This window comes from Panthera onca, chromosome B3 (genome assembly GCF_046562875.1).
Source record: "Panthera onca isolate mPanOnc1 chromosome B3, mPanOnc1 haplotype 2, whole genome shotgun sequence".
Taxonomy (NCBI): Eukaryota; Metazoa; Chordata; class Mammalia; order Carnivora; family Felidae; genus Panthera; species Panthera onca.
In genome coordinates this window covers 58,482,130-58,506,348 of record NC_138344.1, presented here as the reverse complement: position 1 = coordinate 58,506,348, position 24,219 = coordinate 58,482,130, and the positions used below count along the sequence as shown (strand labels likewise).

General features: G+C 45.9%; 1 protein-coding gene across 1 annotated transcript in view; it reads left to right on the top strand.

The window, feature by feature from the left end:
• The window catches only part of SORD (sorbitol dehydrogenase), a 35,227-nt gene extending 15,992 nt beyond the window's left edge, over window positions 1-19,235 (top strand). The window contains exons 3-9 of the mRNA XM_060618681.3: window positions 499-663; window positions 5,074-5,233; window positions 8,933-9,051; window positions 12,412-12,477; window positions 13,499-13,674; window positions 16,798-16,919; window positions 17,819-19,235. Of these exons, the coding sequence (XP_060474664.1) occupies window positions 499-663; window positions 5,074-5,233; window positions 8,933-9,051; window positions 12,412-12,477; window positions 13,499-13,674; window positions 16,798-16,919; window positions 17,819-17,984 (974 nt within the window). The 3' untranslated portion in view covers window positions 17,985-19,235. The remainder of the gene's footprint in view (window positions 1-498; window positions 664-5,073; window positions 5,234-8,932; window positions 9,052-12,411; window positions 12,478-13,498; window positions 13,675-16,797; window positions 16,920-17,818) is intronic.
• Window positions 19,236-24,219: the final 4,984 nt, after the last annotated feature.

Below are 24,219 nucleotides of genomic sequence, written 5' to 3'. Positions count from 1 at the left end.
ATCTGAAATTTGTAGGGCTGACCAGCATGCTGGAAATTCAGGTCAAAGTTGATGTTTCAGTCTTGGGGAATTCCTTCTTCGGGAAATCTCAATCTTCTCCTAGGGCCCTCAACTGATTGGATGAGGACCACCCACATTAGGTGGAGTAATCTGCTTTACTTTTTATAATTTACTTATTGAGTCAGTAGACTCCAATGTTAATTACATCTAAAAAATAGCCTCACGGCAACATCTTCTGTTTGACCAAACAGCTGGGCACCACAGCCTAGCTGAGCTGACACATAGCATTAACCCTCAAAAGCAGTTATTTTGCTCTGTGGAAGCTTTTCCGGGCTTGTAAGCCTTCATTAGTGTTGCTGTTTAGCTTGTTTCCCTCTGTGGTTGTATCTGGCCTTTGAAACCAAACCCTCTTCCTGTCCAGAGGGGAAGTATGGTGGTGCCTCAGGCTGCAGGGAGGATGGTTCATTCCCTCACTTGTTTTCTCCTTCCTTTTATCAGAAGTGCTGCTGAGGATGCATTCCGTTGGAATCTGCGGCTCAGATGTCCACTACTGGCAGCATGGTCGAATTGGGGATTTTATTGTGAAGAAGCCAATGGTGCTGGGGCATGAAGCTTCAGGAACAGTTGTAAAAGTGGGATCATTGGTAAAGCACCTAAAGCCAGGTCAGCAAAACCCTTCAACTCACTGTTTTATTTATCCCTCAACATAAATAAATATTTGTGTGCACTTTCTTGGGGCCAGGCCCTCTGTTAAACCCTGGGGTTACAGCAGTGAATAAGACAGTCTTCAATTTCTACACACATGGATCTTACCTTCCACAGAGGAAGACGGGCCTGGGACACACATACAGTTCCTTAAATACAGTTGTGTTGAGGCCAACAGAGAAGAAAAGGTGACCAGGGTGTTCTAACCAGATCCCTGGCTCCTTGAAGGGAGGAACAGTTAATCCAACACCTGAAGGCAACCAAGGAATAAACCAGTTAAAGGGGTGGGGGAAACATTCCAGGCATAGGAAACACAAACTGTCTCCACATGCTGAGAACCAGGGTCTTTGGTACAGTCGCTGATCTTATTGGACGACTGGAAAACTGTCAATATTTTTCTAGATTTGCTTAATTCATTCTCTTGAAGGGAGGAATTCTCAGCTATTGGCAGCCTGTGATGTTCCCCAGTAAGTGAATTAAATTCGAGCTGTGTGACACAGCCAACTGTTGGCTTTATTCTTCCTTTGCTGATGAGGCCACTGTACAGCCTGGAAATGACATCAGATTATTTGAGGGAAGGAGAAGGTTGGCAGGAGGTACCATTTCTCTGTTAGTTAGAAGGCTCTCTGAGCACAGCTACATGAAGAGGAACTTCCTGGCCCTGAAGAAGCTAGACTTGTGTCTCACTTAGGAATGTTGTCAGGCTCTCCATTCATCATGAGTGGAAGTTGAGAAAGCCCCTGAGAATTTTATGGGGCTATCCCAAAGGGGAAGATTCATAGTTTCCAACAGCCCCTGAGTGGTTCTTACCTGTGGGACCAGATCTCTAAATACTAGTCATAATAAAGAGTGTGGGGGTTCTTTAAATTTCAGTTAAATGAGTGCTGAGTGCAATCCACAATGAGTCCAACTTTGTGCTTTGAGGGATACAGAGAATTGAGAAGATATGATACCTGGATACTTTCATCTAGTTGGGAAGACCAGACATCAGGACATAAATACCAATAATTAGAGAATAAGACTATTGGGTACTATAAGGTATGAAAAAGAATTGGCTCGTGCAGTTCAAAGAAAGGGCATTTGTGGTGGGCAGAGGTCTTAAATGAAGGTTCATGGAGGAGATACATGTTGGGGCTAGATATTTAACAATAATAATTGTAGGAAGAAGGTAGCTACTATTCATTGCTTTACTGTTAGCCTCCATGTTAAATATTTACATGTATAATTATGTATGTCATTACTGAAACAACTGTATAAGGTAGGCATTATTTTCTTCCTTAACAGATGAAGAAAGTAAAGCACGGTGATTAGGCAGAGTCATACACTAGTGAGTCTCAAGCTGGGAAGCCTGTCTTGGTCTTTCTGACTCTAAAGCAAGTGCTCAGAACCATTGGCCTGCCCAGCATCTGGAGACTTGAAAACGGTTTTGTATTTGAGTTAGTGAAGGGGTCCGAAGCTAATATTCTAGTTAAAGGAACAGAGTAATAAAATCACAGAGATGAGCATAATATATCTGGGTCGCTAATAATTCTATGGTGCTCAGAGTAGAGGTTCTGTGTTGGGGAGTTAGTGGAGACGATAAAAATGCATAATCTATATACAAGTCCCTCTTTAAAAAACTGTACAGCTGTGAGTTGTTATTATTATATTATTACAATGTAATAACTGGAAGACAAAACTGAGTAATATAGAACTCCACCTGATTATGGAGACTCTTGAATGCTAGATTGCAGAAGTTATCGTCAATGGTAGACCATAATTTGGAGAAAGTTCAGTGGGCCAAGGGGAAAGTAGAGAGGGATAGAAGGAAGAGACACACACAGGTTAGGGGAATATATTTTATGGTTGCATAAATATGGTTGAATTTCTGTGGATCCTTTTTTTTTTTTCTTTTAGAAGACAAAATTTTTATTTAAGTGTTTCATATGCTAATTTGGACTGAAAATTCTAATCAACTAGTCTAGAAAGAAGGAACACACTCATAGAGTAGTTCTTAACATTTGTTGATAAAGTTTTCACACAAATCTTAGAGTCAATAAATCTAAGGCATGGAAAAATTCTTAATTTAAATACAATCTGGCTGTCTATCTTATAGTTTGAATTTCCTGTACAATAACACCAGGTCAGATAATTATAATAATGATAAATACAATGCAAATAGTTAATACTACTTATATTACTACTATTATCATTGCCGCCACTACTTTTTTTTTTTTAATTTTTCTTTTTTTCAACGTTTTTTATTTATTTTTGGGACAGAGAGAGACAGAGCATGAATGGGGGAGGGGCAGAGAGAGAGGGAGACACAGAATCGGAAACAGGCTCCAGGCTCCGAGCCATCAGCCCAGAGCCTGACGCGGGGCTCGAACTCACGGACCGCGAGATCGTGACCTGGCTGAAGTCGGACGCTTAACCGACTGCGCCACCCAGGCGCCCCAACCACCACTACTTTTAATGAGCGCTAACTACATCCCAGGACCCTGTGTTATTCTGTAGGTAGTTTTAAAATTTTTTTTTTAATGTTTATTTATTTTTGAGACAGAGAGAGACAGAGCATGAATGGGGGAGGGGCAGAGAGAGAGGGAGACACAGAATCGGAAACAGGCTCCAGGCTCCGAGCCATCAGCCCAGAGCCTGACGCGGGGCTCGAACTCACAAACCGCGAGATCGTGACCTGAGCTGAAGTCGGACGCTCAACCGACTGAGCCACCCAGGCACCCCATCTGTAGGTAGTTTTAATGCAAAGGCATAAAAATAACTTAAGGTGTGTCTCTTTAGTAAAGGGAAAAGCTCCCACGGGTGACACTCCTCAGGCTAAGGAGGGCCCTAGTTCCACTGTTCCACCCCTGTGCGGGTGGGGCTGGGGACTGACTGGGAAGGGACACAAAGGAAGGAAGTTTCCAAGGTAGTGGTAACGTTCTGTATCTTGATAGGGGCTTATATGACACAGGTGAATGCATTTTTTTCAAAATTCATCTAGTGATCCATGTAAGATTGTGCATTTTATCTATATTTAAATTTTACCTTAAAAAAGAACCTTAAACAAGTTTTGAACTCTAGTTAACGATAGGCAGGGTGAAGTATTTAAGCATGGAGTGTACTAATGGCTACAAGCTACGTTGAAATGCATCAGGAAAGAAGATGGCTCAATGGATAGAGGAGAGATAGATGGGATGGATGGGCAGCTATGTGATAAAGAGAATTAGCTACATGTTAATTGAAGAATCGAGGTGCAGGACATCTGGGTGTTCACTGTACAGTTCTTCCAACTTCAGTGTATGTTTGAAAAAAAAATTTTTTTTAACGTTTATTTATTTTTGAGACAGAGAGAGACAGACATGAACAGGGGAGGGGCAGAGAGAGAGGGAGACACAGAATCCAAAGCAGGCTCCAGGCTCTGAGCTGTCAGCACAGAGCCCGATGTGGGGCTTGAACTCACGAACCATGAAATTATGACCTGAGCCTAAGTCAGAAGTTTAACTGACTAAGGCACCCAGGCACCCCTTTTAATTTTTTTTAATGTTTATTTATTTTTGAGAGAGACAGAGACAGAGACAGAGCATGAGGAGGGGAAGGGCAGAGAGCAAGGGAGACACAAAATCTGAAACAGGCTCCAGGCTCTGAGCTGTCAGCACAGAGTCCAAGGCGGGGCTCGAACTCACGGACCGTGAGATCATGACCTGAGCCCAAGTCGGGTGCTTAACTGACCAAGCCACCCAGGCACCCCAGTTTGACAATTTTCCTAATGAAAAGATAGAAGACCAATTCTAGGGCTGGGTTTCCAAGCAAGCATAGTGAGACAGAGGAGACGTACACTAGTTCACAAGCCTGGAAGTTACTCTCTGCTCTGCCAGAGCCCGAGACCTCTGTGGGTCATTTGCCTGAGCAGGTCTGCAAACCGGGGATCACCTAACTCCTAGTTATTGTCAAAATGCAACCAGACTGAACATAAGGCATGCCATAATTGTGGCTCCTGTGTTTGTCAAGGCCTTGGCCCATATTTTCAAAGCAGGTGAAGAAAAAAAAATGTCTGCAAACTCCATGCAGCGGTTTGAGATGAATCCTGGACCTGGCTTGCCTTAGAGATGGGACTGGTTCTGTGTTTTCCAAGCTGAGAAGTGGTTGTGGAGCTGAGGGGTGGATTGGCTTGTTCCATGGTTGGTAAAAGGGCAGGCCAAACCAGTCTGGAGAAGTGTGCTGGTCATGTTCTGTGTAGCATCCTGAGTTTTCTGTGGAAGCACTAATGGGTTGAGCTTGTCTAGGGGGCCCTGGATCCCGGGGAGGTGGGTGTCTCCCCCTGCTGGCATCTCCCTAGGAGCATGTGCCCCTTCACAGCAGCTCTGCCCCTGCTCACGTTTTCCTCTCCAGGGGATCGTGTTGCCATCGAGCCAGGTGCTCTGCGAGAAATGGATGAATTCTGCAAGATTGGCCGATACAATCTGTCGCCATCCATCTTCTTCTGTGCCACGCCCCCTGATGACGGGAACCTCTGCCGGTTCTATAAGCACAACGCTGACTTCTGCTACAAGTTAGTGCCCAAGGCCTGGCCTGGCCACCTGGGACCTCCCCCGCTCCTTTTTGGTTGGGGTTCTTTCTCCTAGTTTCCTGCGGTGATTTCTTTGTTCTTTTCAGCTTATAATTTCAGACACGAAGCATCCCCTCCACAGGCCCTTCTGGGGGCATTGAGGGAAGGCAGCTTGACTAGGGCTAAGACTGACTCACAGTACTTGGTTTTAGTCTTTGGGCTGAAGTTCCCCTTTCCTAGAGCAACAATAGAAAATTGTTGCCAAAATCACTCACTCCTCTCCAGCCATCCTGCAGATAACTTGCTGAGGTTCGTCCTCCATTACTGGTTTCCAAGGCAGCTCCCAGGAAAGAGAACTTATTACAGCAGTGACCCCCAGTAACAGCAACAATTGGGGCTTACAGACGAGGCATGGCATGGAGCCAGGGCATGAGCTTTGGGACCCTGGATCCACTCTCTCCTAGTGAGTGACTTTGAGGAAATGACTTAACCTTCCTCTGCTTCAGTCTCATTTAATCACCCAAAGTTTAAATGAGGCAATGCATGTGAAATCACAATTATTATTCCCACATGCCTGGCCTTTTACTAATAAGTGCTTTGCATACCTCATCTTATTGAACCTGCATAAGAATAATGGTGAGGTGGGCACCAGGACTGCAGTTTTGTGCAAGGGTGCAGACCCAGGAAGAGATTGCAGAGCAGAGCAAGGACTCAAGCTGGGGCAGCTGAGAGTCTTAAATTCCTGTCCTGTGCTCACTGCCCTACCCCAACTCTCAAAATGGTTTTGGGGTGAGAATTGGTATCTGCAGAAGCACAGTGTTGCACCCATGGAGCTCTGGGGTGCTGATGTGCCTCTTTCCTTCTGACTGTCTGACAGGTGTGTTTTCCTCCCATTCCGACCTGGCCCCAGCTATGGCTCTGTTGGTCAGGATGGGGCTTGTCTGAAAGGGGCCAGGTGCCCATTACAGGGGCAGTCTGATAGATCTGAGTTTTCTAGTGCCTACTGGAAGCCTTGAGAGGAGTCAGAGGCCAGACCTCGTGATGCGTTTAAGTCAACATCTAACTGCTCTAGAAGAAAGCAAGTTATGTGTGTAGAGTCTACCTTTCAGCAAGTGGTTTCCGACCATCCTCCCTTTTCTGGGCCCTTTCCAAGTCAAGGCACCAAACGAGGTTTTCATGAAAGGCAGAAAAGCAAAATGATAAATTTCAAGACTAACCGCTGGTCTCTGCCATCGACCAACTGTGTGACGTTCAGCGAGTTACTTAAACTTTGTAACCTCAATATCTTTGCTCGTAAAATGGAAATGATAATAGCACCAATATGGTGAAATGCATAGCTTATTGACAGAATTCAATGAGAAAAGTTTATCAAGTACTCAGCATGAGGCCTGGCACATAGTAGGTGCTCAATGAATGGTGCCATGATATGTCATAGATATGGCCTTGTGTCTGGGGGATAGTACAGGTTAGGTATGAAAGGAAGTCTTGCACTGGGGATGGGGGTGGGTGGGCCTTTGTAGACAATGGTGGGGGAGGTTGTATTCTTTTGGCAGTGTTAATGGGAGGGCTGAGGAGGGCCCCTAGGGGACGTGCAACCCCCCACCTCTCCTTTTCTCCCAGGGTGCTTTCTGCTCACGTCCCCACACCAGCCCTGGACCCACACCCTCTTCTCTGGTTTCTGTTTGTGAGGATTCCTATACTGCCACGGCCTCTTTATTTTCCTACCCACCTTATTTTCTTTTTATCTTCCTGCTTCCCCCTTGACTTCTTGATTATCCTTTTGCTGTTCCCTCAACCCTATTGTGAAAACCACCAAGTTGCATTATTCTCTGATGTTTATAAAGTCAGGAAAGATCAGAGCTGGGAAGAAACTTAGAGTGTTCCCATCCCCCTTCCCTCCCACTGAACAAGGTCAGGTTAGTGGGAGCATAGAGGAGGACCCAGAAACTCTCCAAAGGTCAGTGGCAAAGGCGCTGGGCCCAGGACTCTTCCTGGTGCTTCTGCCTACATGCCAGGCTGCCCTCCCCGTGTGGCTAGTGTGGCTGTCTAGGTGATTAAGGCAGCACCTGCCTAATGAGTAGAACAGTCTCACCATAATAATCCTCTATCATCACCATCCTCAATCCCATTTTCCTGGGTGTTCTGCTAAGGGGAAATCAGAGTGAAGGTTAAGAGCGGCACACCATTCCTGACCAAAGACCACCCTCAGCTCAGAGCCCACACAAGCTTTGGGGGAAGTCCCAGATGTCAAGGGGCAGGCATGTCTGAGGCAGTATGGTTGGTGATTCCTTGGGAGAGTTTGGGAGTCTTCATTATTTCACTTCAAACCTTTATCTCTTTTATAGAATTGATGGGTCACATTGGGTGGGAAGGGGTGATGGTGGCAATCCGAGCAGGAGAGAAGATTGAAGTAGGGTTGACAATGTGAGAGACGCAGAGGGGAGGGAGGAGGAAATGGTGGGGGGCAGCAGGCAGAGGCCGACTGTAAGCCTCATTACTTATTCTGTGGAATAGTGTGACAGGTCATGGGAACAAGCACATGGTTTGGCTGACACCTTCCTTTTTGGAACTTGAGGATTTTCATGTTCTGGCATGTGGAGGTTTGGGGGCCCTGAATAAAAATACTGGACAGTGAGGAATTAGCAGAAATGAGATGTGAACCACATTGCTGCTGGTACTAGCAGGCGGCTGATATGGGGCAGGCAGGATATGGAACCAGAGACCTGAGTTCAGGTCTTGCTTTTCCACTCATTAGCCTTGTAACCTTGGGCAAGTCTCTGAGTGTCATTGAGCTTCAGTTTCCTCTTCTGTAGAATGAAGGTAAAAATAAAGCCTGTCCTTCCTGCCTGACAAGGTCATGGTGAGGATCAAATGAGATAATGGATGAAAAAGCCCTCTAATCTGTAAAGCCTTATGCAAATGTTTGCTGTCATCATCATCGGGGTTGTTAATAGGGTCAGGATGCCAGTGGACTGGGAAGTGAAAACCAAGAACCCCGTGGTGAAGGTGACACAGCATTTAATCAACTGCCTGGAAGAGAGGCCCTTTTCCCTTTACAACCAGTCCAGGGGCAGCCAGGCAGCTGCTGCCATCAGATGTGGTTCTTCTGGAACATACAATTCGGGGGGAGGGCAGCAAACAAGAGTGACATCAGCTTCTAAATCACTGTTTGGCAAAGCTGCTGATAGTTGGGATTGTTTGCTGAAGTGAAACCAGAAAGGCTATATACATAGGTTTGAGAAGCAGATGAGATGCTGGAGTGTGGTCATATTAACCTCTTATTAAATGAACTTCTCATTTATTAATGGTAATCACAACATATCTCGTCTTGGGTAACATGTTGAAGAAAACATAATGTGTGCACATTCACTGAAGTGATTTGTCCAAAAAAAACCATTTTCAGAGCAGGGCAGCATGGCATGGATTCTGGAATCAGACCTATCTGGTTTCCATTTCAAACCCTTTGAGCCTCTCACTAGTTTTGAACCTTTGGCACAAGTCATTTAATTCTCCAAGGCTCTGTTTCTTTGTCTGTAAAATGAGAATATTAGTGCCTACACTAGAACTCTTCCAAAGTTTGTGTGAATGAATATATGTAAATTGCTCAGCATGTTGCTAGGCACATAAGCAAATGCTCAATAAATATTAGCTATTGTTGTTACCCAGAGAGGGACTAACTGAGTGTGTTGAATGACACCCTAGGCTTCCTGACAATGTCACCTTCGAGGAAGGGGCCCTGATTGAGCCACTGTCTGTGGGGATCCATGCCTGCAGGCGAGCTGGAATCACCCTGGGGAACAAGGTCTTTGTGTGTGGAGCTGGTAAGAAACAGATGATACCGTGATTATGAGTTCCTTAAAGGGTAATGTGGAGATCCCTCTGCCCGTCTCATTCCCCCACCAATGGCTGGAATTGGTCCTAGAATCTTTCTGGGTGGAAGAGGATTACGGTGTCCCATTCCCTCAGTGACCAGCACTTTGCTAAATAAACTATCTGCAGACATAATAGTATTTCATGTTATTTCCTAGGCAATATATCTGTTTTTGTTCATTTAAAGAATGTAATTTGGGATGATTTTTTTAACTTGACAGGGAATATTTTTGGTAGTTAAGGGAAAGGTGACTTTCTGAACTTAAGTCATGCCAGAGAAGTGGTCTCCTGGTCCATCCAGGAATGAGGTGGGTCCTGCTCATGGCCAGTGGAAGGAATGGAGTCCAGTCCACCATGAGCCAGCACTCGGCTTGCATTGGGGTTGCAGCTGGCTGCGTTCTCTCCTCCCCTGCTTCCAGCCACCCCTAGCAGCCTCAGACTGAACCATTCTAGGTGTCTAATGCTAGTGACACAGACAACATGCTCATACTCCTTGTGGGTGTGATTTGGTGTTCCTCACACACCCTTTTAGGTATAATTGACATATAACATTACCTTAGTTTCAGGTACACAACGTGATGATTTGATATTTGCACGTATTACCAAATGATCAGCACCATAAGTCCAGTTAACACCTGTCACTATACATAGTTACAAAATTTTTTTGTGATGAGAACTTTTAAGATCTACTCTTTTAGCAACTGTCAAATATGCAATATAGTATTATTGACTATAATCATCATACTGTATGTTATATCCCCATGACTTACTTACTTTACAACTGGAGGTTTGTACCTTTTGACCCTCTTCACTCATTTCACTCACCTCTCACCACGCCCCCTCTGGAAACCATTTTGTACTGTTACTTGTGAGTTTTGTTGTTTCATTTTCTTTTTGTTTGGATTCCACATATAAGTGAGATCATACAGTATTTGTCTTTGTCTGATTTATTTCACTCAGCATAATGCCCTCAAAGTCCATCCATGTTGTCACAAATGGCAAGATTTCTTTTTTACAGCTGAATAATATTCCACTGTGTACATATAAACCACATTTTCTTTGTATATGCATCTGTTGATGGACACTTAGGTTGTTTCCATATCTTGGCTGTTGTAAATAATGGTGCAATGAACATGGGGTACAGATATCTTTTTGAGTTAGTGTTTTTCATTAAATACCGAGAAGTGGACTTACTGGATCATCTGGTAGTTCTATTTTTAATTTTGTGAGGAAACTCCATACTGTTTTCCACAGTGCCCATATCAATTTACATTCCCACTAACAGTGCACGAGAGTTCCCTTTTCTCCATATCCTTGCCAACACTTGTTATTTCATGTCTTTTTATTTTTATTTTTTTTCATGTCTTTAATAGTAGCCATTCTGACAGGTGTGAGGTGATATCTCATTGTGGTCTTGATTTGCATTTCCCTAATGATGAGTGATGCTATGCACCTTTCCATGTACCTGTTGGCCACCTGTGTGTCTTCTTTGGGAAAATGTTGTCTGTTTAGGGGTGCCTGGCTGGCTCACTCAGTAGAACATGCAACTCTTGATCTCAGGGTTGTAAGTTCAAGGCCCACTTTGGGTGTGTGTGTATATATATATATATATATATATATATATATATATATATATGAAGAAAATGTCTTTAGATCCTCTGCCCATTTTAAAATCAGATCGCTTGGCTTTTTGCTATTGATTGTATGAGTTCTTTATATATTTTGGATATTAACCCCTTATCAGATATATGATTTGCAAATGTTTTCCCTTACTTGATAGGTTGCCTTTTTCATTTTGTTGATGGTTTTCTTTGCTGTGCAGAAGCTTTTTATTTTTTTTAAATTTATTTTTATGAGCGAGAAAGAGAGAGGGGGGAGGAAGAGAATCCCAAGTAGGCTCCATGCTGTCAGTACAGAGCTCAATGCAGGGGCTCAGTCTCACAACTGTGAGGTCACGACCTGAGCTGAAATCAAGAGTTGAATGCTTAACTGACTAAGCCACCCAGGAGCCCCACAAGTGACATACATGTGTGTGTGTGTGTGTGTGTGTATGTGTGTGTGTGTGTGTGTTTATATATATATATTTAATTTGCATAAGTAATTCCTTTTTGACATAGAAAAAGAAGTCATGCATACCACATGTGTATACACACAGAAATTCACCCATAGCCCCATCACCTATCATCCTGAAAGAGAACCACTGTGAATATTTTGATGTAGGATTTTTCAGGTTTTTAATTTTTTTTTAATGTTTATTTATTTTTGAGAGAGAGACAGTGTGAGTGGGAGAGGGGCAGAGAGAAAGGGAGACATAGAATCTGAAGCGGGCTCCAGGCTTTGAGCTGTCAGCACAGAGCCCGATGTGGGGCTCAAACTCACAAACCTAAGCCGAAGTTGGATGTCTAACTGACTGAGCCACCCAGGTGCCCTGAATCTTTCAGTTTTTAAAAATGAGATCATGGTAAACATGCCTTATTTTACCCACTCTTTTAAAAAAAAAATTGATATATTATGAACATCTTTCCATCACACTGGATGAACGAGTTATGACATAATTTTTAATAGTTGTGTAATACCCCATTGTAGTTTGTTTAGCTAATCACCTCTTTGTTGGTAATTTCAAGTATCTTCCAGTGTTTTGACTTTGGGAGGAAACTCACAAAATTATTTTCAAAGGCAGTGTCAAACAGCAAATCCTCAAAGAATCTGCAGTCTCATTTTGTGGGTCTGGTTTTGTACTAAAACCGTGTCATCCAGCATGCAGATGCTGTGGGAAGCAAGTGGTCTCTGGACTGATTTTTAAGTCCCTGATCCTAGAGCTGCCTGAGCAGCTGGGTCAGCCCATGGAGCCAGGTCACTTAAGCCAAGGTGGTCCTCAGAGGACACCTGTAAAGGATGTGTCTCTCCTTGGGGGGATGTGATGGGTTCTAAGAGGGTAGGAGCCAGAGAGAGAACAGGACAGTGTATCCAGGCCTTCTGAGACATTTTATTCTCTTAACAAATATATTTTCTCGAGCCCTCTTCTAATTTGCCATTTTCCCCAAGCAGAGTAAACGGAAAAGTTCTAGCTTTGAGATTGAGAGAATTAAATGGAACTCAGCAGTAGGAGCAAATTTCATGTCCAGAACAGTTCTTCATATATTCATGTACTTATGCATTCAACAGATAGTTGTTAAGGCCTCACTATGTGGTAGGCACCAGGGTAGATGTTAGCGGTGCACACAAGCTATGGTTCCTGTCCATGGCCTGGACAAGGGGGAGAGCTGATATTTAATATTTCACAAACATCTCTCATTTCCTGCTTTATTTAGGGCCAATTGGACTGGTCACTTTGATCGTGGCCAAGGCAATGGGTGCAGCCCAAGTGGTGGTGACTGGTAAGAAGGTTTTCTTTTTCAATCTCCTTGAAGAGGAAACAGCTGGCCTACCGTTTAGGCCAGGGGCTTGAGAACTATTCCTTTCCTGGAGTGCTGGGTTTCTAAAGGGGCTCTTCCTCTTTTCTCCCCCCGGGGTTCAATGGTTGAAAAGCCCACCCAGGGGCAGAGGGTGGCTGCTGTGGAGAAGGTCTGGTTCTTTATGTGTGGACCCCAGATGCCCCTACTGCTCACTCAGTTCTAAGAAGAGGCTTAGCCCCTGGTCCATTTGACCAAACCCAGGAGGTAAAGAAGGTGTGCTTGTGTGTGTGTGAGGTGGAGTTAGTGGGATCTATGTTTATAGGAGGGTGTTTGTGTGTGCAGTGTGTGGTATGGGTGAGAGATGTGTGTATGTGTGAGGAGAGCTTATCTGTGACAGTATGTGTGGAAGCATGTAGGGTATAGAAGGGCGTGTGTGTGTGTGTGTGTGTGTGTGTGTGTGTGTGTGGAGAAGGCATCAGTGAGAGAATATTTGTGTGTGTGTGTGTGTGTGTGTGTGTAAGGTATATGAGAGTGTGGGTGTGGGTGAGTGTATAGAATTGTGTGGAGTATGTGGATATAAGGGGAGTAGGGATGTAGGAGAGTGAGTGCTTTGTGTGTGGAGAAGGTATCAGTGTATAGAAGGTATCTGAATGTATATGTGAGGACCGGGTACCCTTCAGAGAGAGAGAGAGGGAAGCTATGTAGAGCTGTGTGGTGTGTATAGGGGTGTGTGGGGATGTAAAACAGTGGATATTTGAGAAGTGATCTGAGTGAGAGGGATGGGGGAAGGGAAAGGGAGTGTGTGTGTGTGTGTGTGTGTGTGTGTGTAGCTGTGTGGTGTGTATGGGAGAGTGTGAAGGTGTAGAGAGTAAGTGTTTGGGCTCAGTGACACCACCCACTACACCAGAGTTTTATTACCACTAAAACATACACCTCCATCTTCATTTTCTCTCCAATCTGCCATCCAGTTCTCAGTTTGAAAGAAACTTTTGTTCAACTTTAGATCTGTCTGCCACTCGGTTGTCTAAAGCCAAGGAAGTTGGGGCTGATTTCATCCTCCAGATATCCAAGGAGAGCCCTAAAGAAATTGCCAGTAAAGTGGAAGATCTGCTGGGGTGCAAGCCAGAAGTTACCATCGAGTGCTCGGGGGTGGAGCTGTCCATCCAGGCGGGCATCTATGTGAGTAGGATGTGGGTTGCTGAAGCTGGTGGGCAGCTCTGGGAAATCAGTGCAGGGTAGGTAGCAGTAAGGAGTGCTAGGAACAGGTGTCTCCACCCTTGTTATGTGACCCCCCCCCCACACACACACACAAGCAAAATTAGGTAATCTAGGTATCCCTGGTGGTTTTTCTTATTTCTTTTTTTTAATCTCACTTGTCTAGTACCCTTATTAGGTAGGTGTAAAGTCTAAACAAGGTAACAGGCATATATGGGCCTTGAAAAATGTTAAGAGACACACCCCTTTAAAATGGGGTTGCTATCATGATCATATCTATGGTCATAAAAGCAGTGCTATTGGTAAAAAGATAACAGAAGGAAGAGGGAACCATGCCTTAGTTGTGTGTGGGAAATCCCTATCTTCTTTAATTGAGGAAAACTGCAGTCTTTGAGTCATTGATACAAAGTGAGAGGCATTCATTTAGTTAGTCACAAAGGTGTGGTGATTTTTAGGGTCACAGTTGGCCACTACTCTTCTGTTCCAGACCTGGCAACAGGTAGCTGCCAACACCTGATTTGCACCTCGGCAACCCCCCAGTAGTTTATGGGAAGTTGGCGGAATGGGGATGGGGAATGGCATTGATACCAAGTATGAGGAAAAGAGGGGAGAAAGAATACCTTCAGCCTCACCATGTGCTGCGTCTTCTGCTGGGTACTTTATAAATGTGATGCCAGATCTGCCCAGTAGCCATGAAGATTAGTTACCACTTCCTGCATTTTACCACAAGAGGCCTGGTGACTTGCCTTGAACACACTGCCCCAGTGCCTGAGTTTTTCTTACTCTGTCCACTGCTTAGGAGAAAAGGGAAGAAGGGGACCAGGAGACAGTGGGTAACGATGCTGGCATGGGAGGGACTGGGCTGAGGAGGGTGGTGGCAGCAGCCTCCAGCACTGAGCACACAAACCCCTGAGTCCCACATTGCTTCCTCGCGGCAGTACAGGCTTCCTCCTTCCTTCTGAGTCACAGCTGGGTCATGCGTAAGGGCACTTTGCACCTGCAAGACATTCTGGGGATGGCAGAGCTGCCTACCTATTTTCCTACCTGAATACCCATGGCATCAGGGGCTGAGGAAGTGTTGGGAGGGCGGGGAGGAACAGGTGCCACTTTTTCTTTGTCCTAAGTTCCAGCTGGAGCCGGCCCACCCTCTGCTCCACTGTCAGAGATGACAGTTGCCATGTGGGAAGGGGCAAAGAGAAACCTTTCGGTCTGTGTGTGATTAGTCAACCAGTGACTTGTCTTGGGCTCCTGCTGCATTCCGGCTTTGCGCTGGGCACTTTGAGGGCTCTGATGAATAAGGTGTGTCCCTCTTCAAGTTGTTGGCAGTCAGTGACCCTCACTCCAGAGGAAGGCAGTAAAAGCCATGGCTTCATAATGCAAGACTCTCTTCTTCTCCCCTGCCTGGAGAACATTGGGAACAGTTGGCATCTATCTCCAGCTGTTGACGGTGGGGGCCCGGTTGCTAGGCTACCTGAGGCAGCTGGGCCTGAAGCCAGTACCTCTCCTGAGTGGGGAATAGAGCCATTATGCATGACAGATGCTATAGGTTGCTGCAGGCCACCCCACCAACAGGCAGGTTAGGTGGAGGCATCTTATATGGACACACCTGAGAGTCACTTTCCTGGCAGGTTTGTGACTAGAAAATGTCTGGGAAGAAACATGGCAAATGCTTAGGGTAGAGTTCATGTCATCTTGGTGCAGAGGTCCCACCCACAAAACAATAGTCAGGTAGTCCAAGCATTCCTTTGCCTGTGGTCTGCAAATAGCTGGCCTCCTGGCAGCTTGGGATGGCCAGCTTGATAGTATTCCTCCCTCTCACTAGGTAGAGAGGAAATACTGATACGGAAGCAGTTTTTCTAAACAATTTATCACTCAAAAAAGTTTTCTGTGGCTCACTCACAACTTTGACCTCACCTCCCACCCCACCCCACCTTTTCCAGTGGGAACAGCAACATTTTCCAGTGGTGAGAGCGCCTTTCCTGACAGTGTTCATAAGTCACAGTGGTTTGTAAGTGACCCTGTGCTTCAATAAAAACAGAAAACATGCTGAACGATGAGCCCATCCTAGTGCCGAGAACTGTGATTTTTATCCTAACAGCCCCACTGGGGAGGCATCATCCTGATCGTATACACGAGGAAGCTGCTTGAGAGGGTCCCATAGCTCAAAAGTGCAAAGTCCAAAGTCACCTCCATTCTGCAGGCTTTTCTCTTCATGGCATTTCCTTCCCCCCATAGGCTGTGATGTGTGGCTTTTTGCAGCTCCACTGGTTAGACTGGTCCCAGTAAGTGCTAGCTGCTCCCAACTATAATGAAAATGAACTATTTTTCCATCTCTCACAATACTGACCACAGTGATCCCCAGAAATCTCTGGTGGAGGCACAACACTCATGTGGAATCAGTGGAATGAGTGGAGATTGTCAGGAGAAATTTCATTCTCTGGCCCATTCTAAGGAGGGAAACTGATAAGGCAGATAGGTGTTTAAGGAAGACAAAACCTATTGTGGCTGATACTGTTGGGATGAATGTCTCTGGAACAAAAATATTTCTAAATGCCAGCCAACCTGTGTGTGTAAGGCAGTCTTTAAGCCAGAGAATTCTAATGGCCCTCCCCGTTTGTATGTGGTGGGTAGTTTTATCACCAAGAGGGTGCTTCCTTAGAGGTTTGAGCAAAGTGCTGTCTTTTATGGGGTTGACATTCTGGAGGAGGGGCAGGTGCTGAGATGAGGATGTACCTGAACCAACATCTGGTACTGAATTAGTAAAGCTTTGAAAGATGCTCAGGGCCTGAAGGTTAACTGTTGGTAGGGGAGATTTCTCACTGGGGTCTGGAGAACTTGGCTATTTCCTAGGAGGCTGTAAACAGCCGAGGGTGCTCCCAGTGTACCTGGTCCTCCTCTGGATCTTCACAGAAGATAACTCTGCTGCTCTGTTAAGTATGGTCAACATATGGAAGAGTTCACCAGTATAGAAAGCATCATATTCTCTGGAACATCTGGGTACTCACCTGATGCAAACAGATATTTATTTGTGCGAGAAGTCTGCATTTTCTGATCTTCTGAGTTTTCTTGGTCTTATCTCCTCTTCAGGCCACTCGTTCTGGTGGGACCCTGGTGCTCGTAGGACTGGGCTCTGAGATGACCACTGTGCCCCTCGTGCACGCAGCCACCCGGGAGGTGGATATCAAGGGCGTGTTTCGATATTGCAACACGTGAGTATGTTGTGGGTGAGCCAGGGTAGTGAAGGGCCAGCAAGACCCGAGCGTGGCCTCTGGAAACAGGATCCTCTCTTGTTTAGTCATGAGGGGCTTTTCCTTACCACACTGACAGCCATGCAACATGGTAGGGATCCAAAGACAGAGCATCAAACAAGAGGGCAGAGATGGCGGAGGGAAGGATGGACAGCAGGAGGCAAGGAGGGGGATGGATCTTGAAGCATGCTCTTCTTGGATGTCTGCCCCTTATCACCCAGGCCCTCTCTTTTCCATTTCCTCAAGTGGCCACGTCTTCATTGTCCTCTTTTAAAGGGAAGAAGGAGAGAAAGGGGACAACAGAACAGCAAGAACTCAAGCCCCTTGGTTTCCACCCCAGAGCCCCAGGGCCCCACCCTGGGAAGTGAGAGGGTCTTAGTTCACCCCACCTCATGTTCTGTGGTTCTGCCCTCTCCCCATCTGGGGAACTTTCCCAGGACCACCTTCCCTACCAGCGTCCATCTATGACCGTCTATGACCATTCCTTCAGCAGCGTGCTCTTTTCTGATGAACTCTGCCAAGCCAAGCTGCAAAGGGGTGTGGCTGGGTTATCATGAGCTCCTTCTCTGAGGCTAATCTGCCTTTTCACAGTGGCCTCCATATGCCTTATGCCTTCATGCCAAAGGAATTCTAAGCTTTGTGACAGACATTGCAGAGGGGTGGAAGCATTTGGGAACAGACTCTGGATTCCCAAGTTGCAAGTCATAAGATCATTTCCACCATCGTTGGGCTGTAGAATAGACTCGCCAGGACCACAGTGCTATAAATAAAAATGGCCAAGCTGATCTTGTGCTTGGTAGTTTGGGGACGTAGTTCTTTCCTCCTGCAGGTTGAATGTAACACTTGTGATCTTTTTACAGGTGGCCGATGGCGATTTCAATGCTTGCATCCAAGTCTGTGAATGTAAAGCCCTTAGTCACCCATAGGTTTCCTCTGGAGAAAGCTCTGGAAGCCTTTGAAACATCCAGAAAGGGATTGGGGTTGAAAGTCATGCTTAAGTGTGACCCCAATGACCAGAATCCCTAATATTAATTGGGCTCTGCCCTCACCATTTCCGCCCCACCCCCCACCCCCCAGTATCTCCAGGCAGGGATGGGCTTTGAATACAGAAGTTTCTTTTGAGTAATGAAAACAATTCATTATAAGCAGAAAGCCTTACATGGAGGAATTGGTGTGCCTTAAAAACACAAGTAGGGGCATTTTGGGGGAATTTGCAGCCAGAATGACCTGTTCATGCAGAGCAAAGTTCAGCAAGTAGAGCAGAGTTTGGTGTAGGTACTGGGAACTCCCTTTCTTCCTGGAGCGCCTGAGTTGAGTAAGGAAAGAAATCTGCCCATTGGGTTCCTGGTTCCACTACGACTGGCCAGGTGGGGATGGGAGCTGAGTTATGAAGAGATAACTTTATCAAGACTTAACTGGCCCAGAAATTGATTTTCATGAAAATCTCAGCTCAGGGTCTGGGATGAAGCATTCTCAGCAGTTTTATAGTTTAGAGCACAGTGTTTCTAGACATAAGTGCTATTTGGTTTGATGATAAAAGACTTTAAAGGGACTGACCTTCCTGCATCTAGGATAATTTTTAAATCTATCAAGAAAACAAAACAATGCTGAAATCCCTCATAAGGTCCAACCAGCTTGCATTCTCCAAATGTAAAAAGAGTCAGGCAAGTTCTCAATATTGCTTAAAGATCACCTTTTCTTGAATTCCTAAGAGTTCTCTGTGACTTAAACTACCTTCCCAGCGCTCCCCACCCCCACCTGTCTACTTTCAGGGGCAGTCCCTGAGGGCTCCTTTGTCACTAGACAACGGGGGAGGCGTCCTCACAGGATTTGCCCCCGAAGTGTCTGGCCAGTGCACCCGTCTTCCCACCCCACAGGGTTAGCATTCCTTTCACATTCACTGATGATAGACAATTCCATTTAATTCTGGTAGTTATAAACAGAAAGCCTTCCTCCTCACAGCCTGTTAAATAAAGCTCTTGGTATCTTTCTGTTTGAATGATCTCTCCGATCTTGTTTTGATCATGGGGTTTTCTTGGGTAAGATTTGGGTCCAAATCACTTTTTGCCCATTTGTGACTTTGAGATTATTGGTCAGGAATGAGGATATTGTAGCTGTGACCTAACTTGGGTTGCAGCCTTTTAATCCTTCACTTCAGCTGGGAGTGGAGGGTGAGTTTGAAGAGGTGCTGGCTTTCTTGTGACTGGGGCAGGCCATGATCGCTGCTTGGAATTCCTCAAACTGCTTTGGGTAATAAATTGTGCTTGTGGTACCTGACTGCTGCCACCCGTTTGTGCCCCTTTGTAGGGAGGAATGGACTCTGGCTACCCATTTAACAAAGGGAAGGACCCAGGATTTTTGAAAGCGACACATTTTCTGCATCAAATATAATTTCATTAACTTAGAAATTTATGTTCATGATCTCTAATCCTCACAGCAAGCCGGATACGTCAGATTATTTTACAGCTAAGGAAATAGAGACATCAAGGAATTTGCTCAAGGTCACCCACTGCTTTTCCTCTCTCATGTTCTCTCTGGAGGAAGGGGGCGAGTCTTGAGACTTCTGTGCACACTCAGCAGCCACAGAGCCCACTTGTACTTTCTTCTCGGTGTTCCGCTTAGCTCCAGGGGCAGACTTGCCAGCTGCCTCCTCTTAACTCCTTCTAGCTCTGGTGCCCAGAGTTCCTTGAATGAGGAATGAGAAGGCCTTCCCCTTCTAGATGGAAGGCTTCCAACAGAAATGCTCCTGAGGGAGGTGGATTCACTGCTAAATTCACAAGTAGCCACTTTTCCTTTGATTGTGGTTTATTGGAGGGAAAAGACCCCTGAACCTGAGAAGGACTTAGGAGCTACAGAGGGGACCCTGGGAAGGTGGGGCTACCAAGGACAAAGGCATGGGTGACCTATCTCACAATTGTGATTGGGCTGGATCTTCTAAGTCCAACGTTGCTTGGTGTGTTGCCTGGGCTTCGTGCTGCTGCCACCAGGGCAGTGATGAAGTGAATGACCTGATGGAAAGTGGCCGTTCAGACAATACTTCCCATTGCCAAATCCCCTCACTGCTCTTAAGCCACTAGACAGTTTCACAGCTCCCAAGCAGGGGCAGCGAGGGTGATAGGAGAGGAGGGGCTGTGGGTGGGCTGCCCACTCAGTGAGTCCTCTGGGTGGTGAGAGGGCCCAAGCTGGTATTACTGAGCTGTGCCTGGCTCCCTCACCTCTGCGGCCTTGTGGAAATGTTCCCCACTGCCATTTGGAAGGAATTGCAGGAAGCCCAGGCATTGATTCTTCAGCCGTCTCCACTTAGTGCTCAATAAATATTGATTAACTCAGTGAATCAGTCCCGGAACCAGGAATATGGCCCTGTCGGCCTCTGTGCTCACTAGTGCCTGGCACCTTGTTGGCTTTCAATCAACAGAGGACCCCACCCAGCTGGCACTCCCAACACTAGGGTGGGGTGTGTGGGTGGAGAGCTGTGAAGAAGGACCCTGAAGGCAGGCTGGAGGGTGGAAGGGGGAGGCTAGCCCATGGGCCCTAAAGGAGAAAAGTGGACACGGCTCCAGCAACTTCTCTTGACATCCACCTTTGGCTACAGTGAAGTCACTGTATGTTGATGTGGAGTCACTTCTGGACCGCCAATCCCTGGTTCTCAAGCCACCCCAGGCTCACTTCTCTGTACACAGTCCTGCCTCTTCCTTCTTGGCTCCTATTTTTCTCCCTTTAGGAGAGCAGTGGGGGCGTGTGGGGAAATTGCTTGGACCAGAAATTCAAAGTGTTGGAGGCAAATAGGATTTATTGGGTATTTGTTTTCCCAGAACTGTCCTCTGTCCATGATCTCAGCCTAGGCTTGGAATACAGAAGGCCCACTAAGGGACCCACATCCCCAGGTAGCAGGCAAATCTCTACCGCCCCTACCCCAACTCACATAGCCAAATCCCAGAGAGTTCAGAGAGGAGCAGCATGAGGAAAGGGTGGCAGGGAAGTGGCTTGGCTTGGAGCTCATCTGCAGGAAGTACCTTCAAGACAGCAGCATGTGTTCTCTGGTGCAGTGGCTGCCTTGTCGCAGCTGCAAGCTGTGCTCCAACTGTCTCTGACCCCCACTCTCAGCACCCCTCTTGTAAAACCCTGGTGGAGTCAGGCACTGAGCTCCTTCTCCAGGTGCCTGATGGTGTTCCTGCCAAGAGATTGCTTGGTGGATCTTAATCGTCGGTGGGGGTGGTGGGATTGGGGAGTAGCCTCTGTCTTCAGGGTCTTGGACCCATCAAGCCTACAAGAGACAGCACTTCGTAAAGGGTTTGATGCCAGGATTCCTGGGTTCTTTCTCTTTTCTTTTTTTTTTTTTAATTTTTAGTTTTTATTTAAATTACAGTTACTTAGCATACAGTGTAATAGTAACTTCAGGTGTACAATATCGTGATTCAACACTTCCCATGCAACACTAGGTGTGGGAACACTACAACACTTTCTAATCCTGAGCCCATCACAAACTCACTGCGATTTTCCCAGTCAGTTCCCTAATCCAAGTCTTGGTTTCCTCCCTTTTTAATAGAGGAGTGGCCAGACGACCTCAAGGCCTCTATCATCACTGATATTGTCACCATAGACCTAATCTTTACGGCCCATCTGCTTGTACTCACTGACCTTTGTCCTACATTTTCCCTTAAGCTCTTCTTTCCAGTTTATCTCTCAACTTAGCCAAAAGACCGTAGCATCCTATAAAGGAAGCCAAAACTACTCAAGCAATAAAGACTGCCCTGATAAGACCCAGCCAGCCCAGACCACATAGACCAGTTTCAGCTAAAGCCCCCACTCGAGCCTGCACAAATGAACCATGAAGTGACCTCTGGAATGACTAGCAATCACCTTTACCTCACTTCTCCTTTACATAACATACAATATGTGTATAGGCATGTTTCTTAAGGCACATGTACAACCTTATGCCTGTCTCTACGTATGATGGACAAAGACCCCTTTTTAAATATTCATCCTAACCATAAATAAAAGGAATTCATCCACCCTTGCTTGGGGAGTTACGGCTTTGGAAGTTATTCCCCTTAAGTTCCTTATTTGCTGCAAATAAATATTACATTGTGCAACAATTCACCTGGCATTTCTATCTACGACTTATCAAGGAGTGAACTCCTATCAGTTTAGTTATGATATTATACAGGGTTCCCATCATCCCAAGGCCCTGAGGAAAGAGGACCCCTAGGGGGTTGGTCCTTGAGGTGGAGGTGTGAGGGGCCTTCTTGGGTTTCAGTGCCAGTCCTGTGTATGCATCTGTGCGTGTGAAGAAGTCACCTGAGGGAGGGAGGTGAGAGGAAGCTGGGGGTGAGGAAGCTGCCTGTGGAAACACCTACATCCTGGCCATCACTTTGTTCTGTTGCTTGGCCTCAGGCTCCCATGTATAGTCCTGAAGGGGACTGTGTAGCAGAGTTGGGCCCTGGGAGGTCTGGCTCCATCACCGACTTCCCTGCTGGTGGTCAATGATTGGCCTTTCTGTGCTCTGCATAGGACTGGAGGCAGAAACACAGCCTAGCAGTGGGGGATAGATGGATGGGGGACCCCAGGAATCCATCCAGAGTAAGGAGGGAGCTGTGGGAAGAAGGTGGGCCTGGGCCAAAAGTGGGCCTATTCTGGGCACAGCACCACGGAGGCACAGTCAGGATGCAGCTCCCTTGGGACCAGCTCCAGCCTTCAGGAGGGTGGTGCTAAAGCCGCATGTGCCCTGCCCAGACCTCACAGGCTCTCTGTGTACCGGCCACCAGCTCCCTGGTCCTGGAGGCCTCTCCCACAGACCTGCCTCAGCACCTCCTCCCTGCAGGCATCCCAAGTGGCTCAACTGTTCAGTTGCTTGGCATGGCCCTTGTCACCAGGAGATAATGGTATCTGTACTTTTCCTTATCACACAGGTTTGCATTGTTAAGAAAGTAAAAGCAAATAAGTAAAAAGAAGAGAAAATCAGCATAATCTGTTCTCCAAGGATACTAATAAGTTGGAGAACTTCCTTCCAGCTTTCCTCTGTGTGGCTCTATACATATAAAGCATGCACATGCATTTATAATCAGAAATGAGAATGTACTTTACCTACTTTCCTCCCCCATTTTCCCCCATAACAGATTAGCACTTTATTTAACAATCACAATTCCCTCTTTTTTTTTTTTTTTAACATTTATTCATTTTTGAGAGACAGAGAGAGTGTAAGCAGGGTAAGGACAGAGAGAGAGGGAGACACAGAATCCTAAGCAGGCTCCAGGCTCTGAGCTGTCAGCACAGAACCCGACGTGGGGCTCAAACCCACGAACCACAACATCATGCCCTGAGCCGAAGTCGGGCGCTTAACCAACTGAGCCACCCAGGCACGCCCATAACTCCCTCTTAACAACAACAAAAAAACAGGGTTAATGGAGGGAGGTGGGCAGGGCATGGACTATATGGGTGATAGGTACTAAGGAGGGCACTTAGGATGAGCACTGGGTGTTACATGTAAGTGATGAATCACTGAATTTTACTCCTGAAACCAATATTGCACTGTATGCTAACTAGAATATTAAAAAAATTTGAAAAAAATAAATACAAAATGAACAAATAAATCTAATGAAATGGAAAAACAACAAAACAAAAACAACCACAATTCTCATTGATGAGTAACAGTAATTCATGAATTAACAGTAATTGCTTTATACCATCCAACACTCCATCAATCCAAGAGCAACTTTCCCTAATTATCTAAAAGAAAAATGACTTTTTTCACGTCATCTTCTTGAACTAGGATCCAAACACATGTGGCTAATGTCTCTTAATTTTTTTTAAGTATTTATGTATTTTTCGGAGCGTGCAAGTGGGGGAGGGGTAGAGAGGGAGGGACAGAGGATCCGAAGTGGATCAGGCTGACAGCAGTGAGCCCAAAGTGGCGCTTGAACTCACAAACCCACTGTAAGATCATGACCTGAGCCAAAGTTGGTTACCCAACTGACTGAGCCACCCAAGTGCCCCCTTAAGTTTCTTTTAATCTATTATAGGTCCCCCCCATTTTGTTTAAATGTCACTTTTTAAATGTTTATTTATTTATTTTGAGAGAGAGACAGAGAGAGACAGAGAGAGTGTGTGTGTATGTGTGTGTATGCATGTGCACACAAGCAGAGGAGGGGTAGAGAAAGAGGGAGAGAGAATCCCAAGGAGGCTCCATACTGTCAGCGCAGAGCCCCATGCAGGGCTCCATCTCATGGTTCATGAGATCATTACCTGAACAAAAATCAAGAGT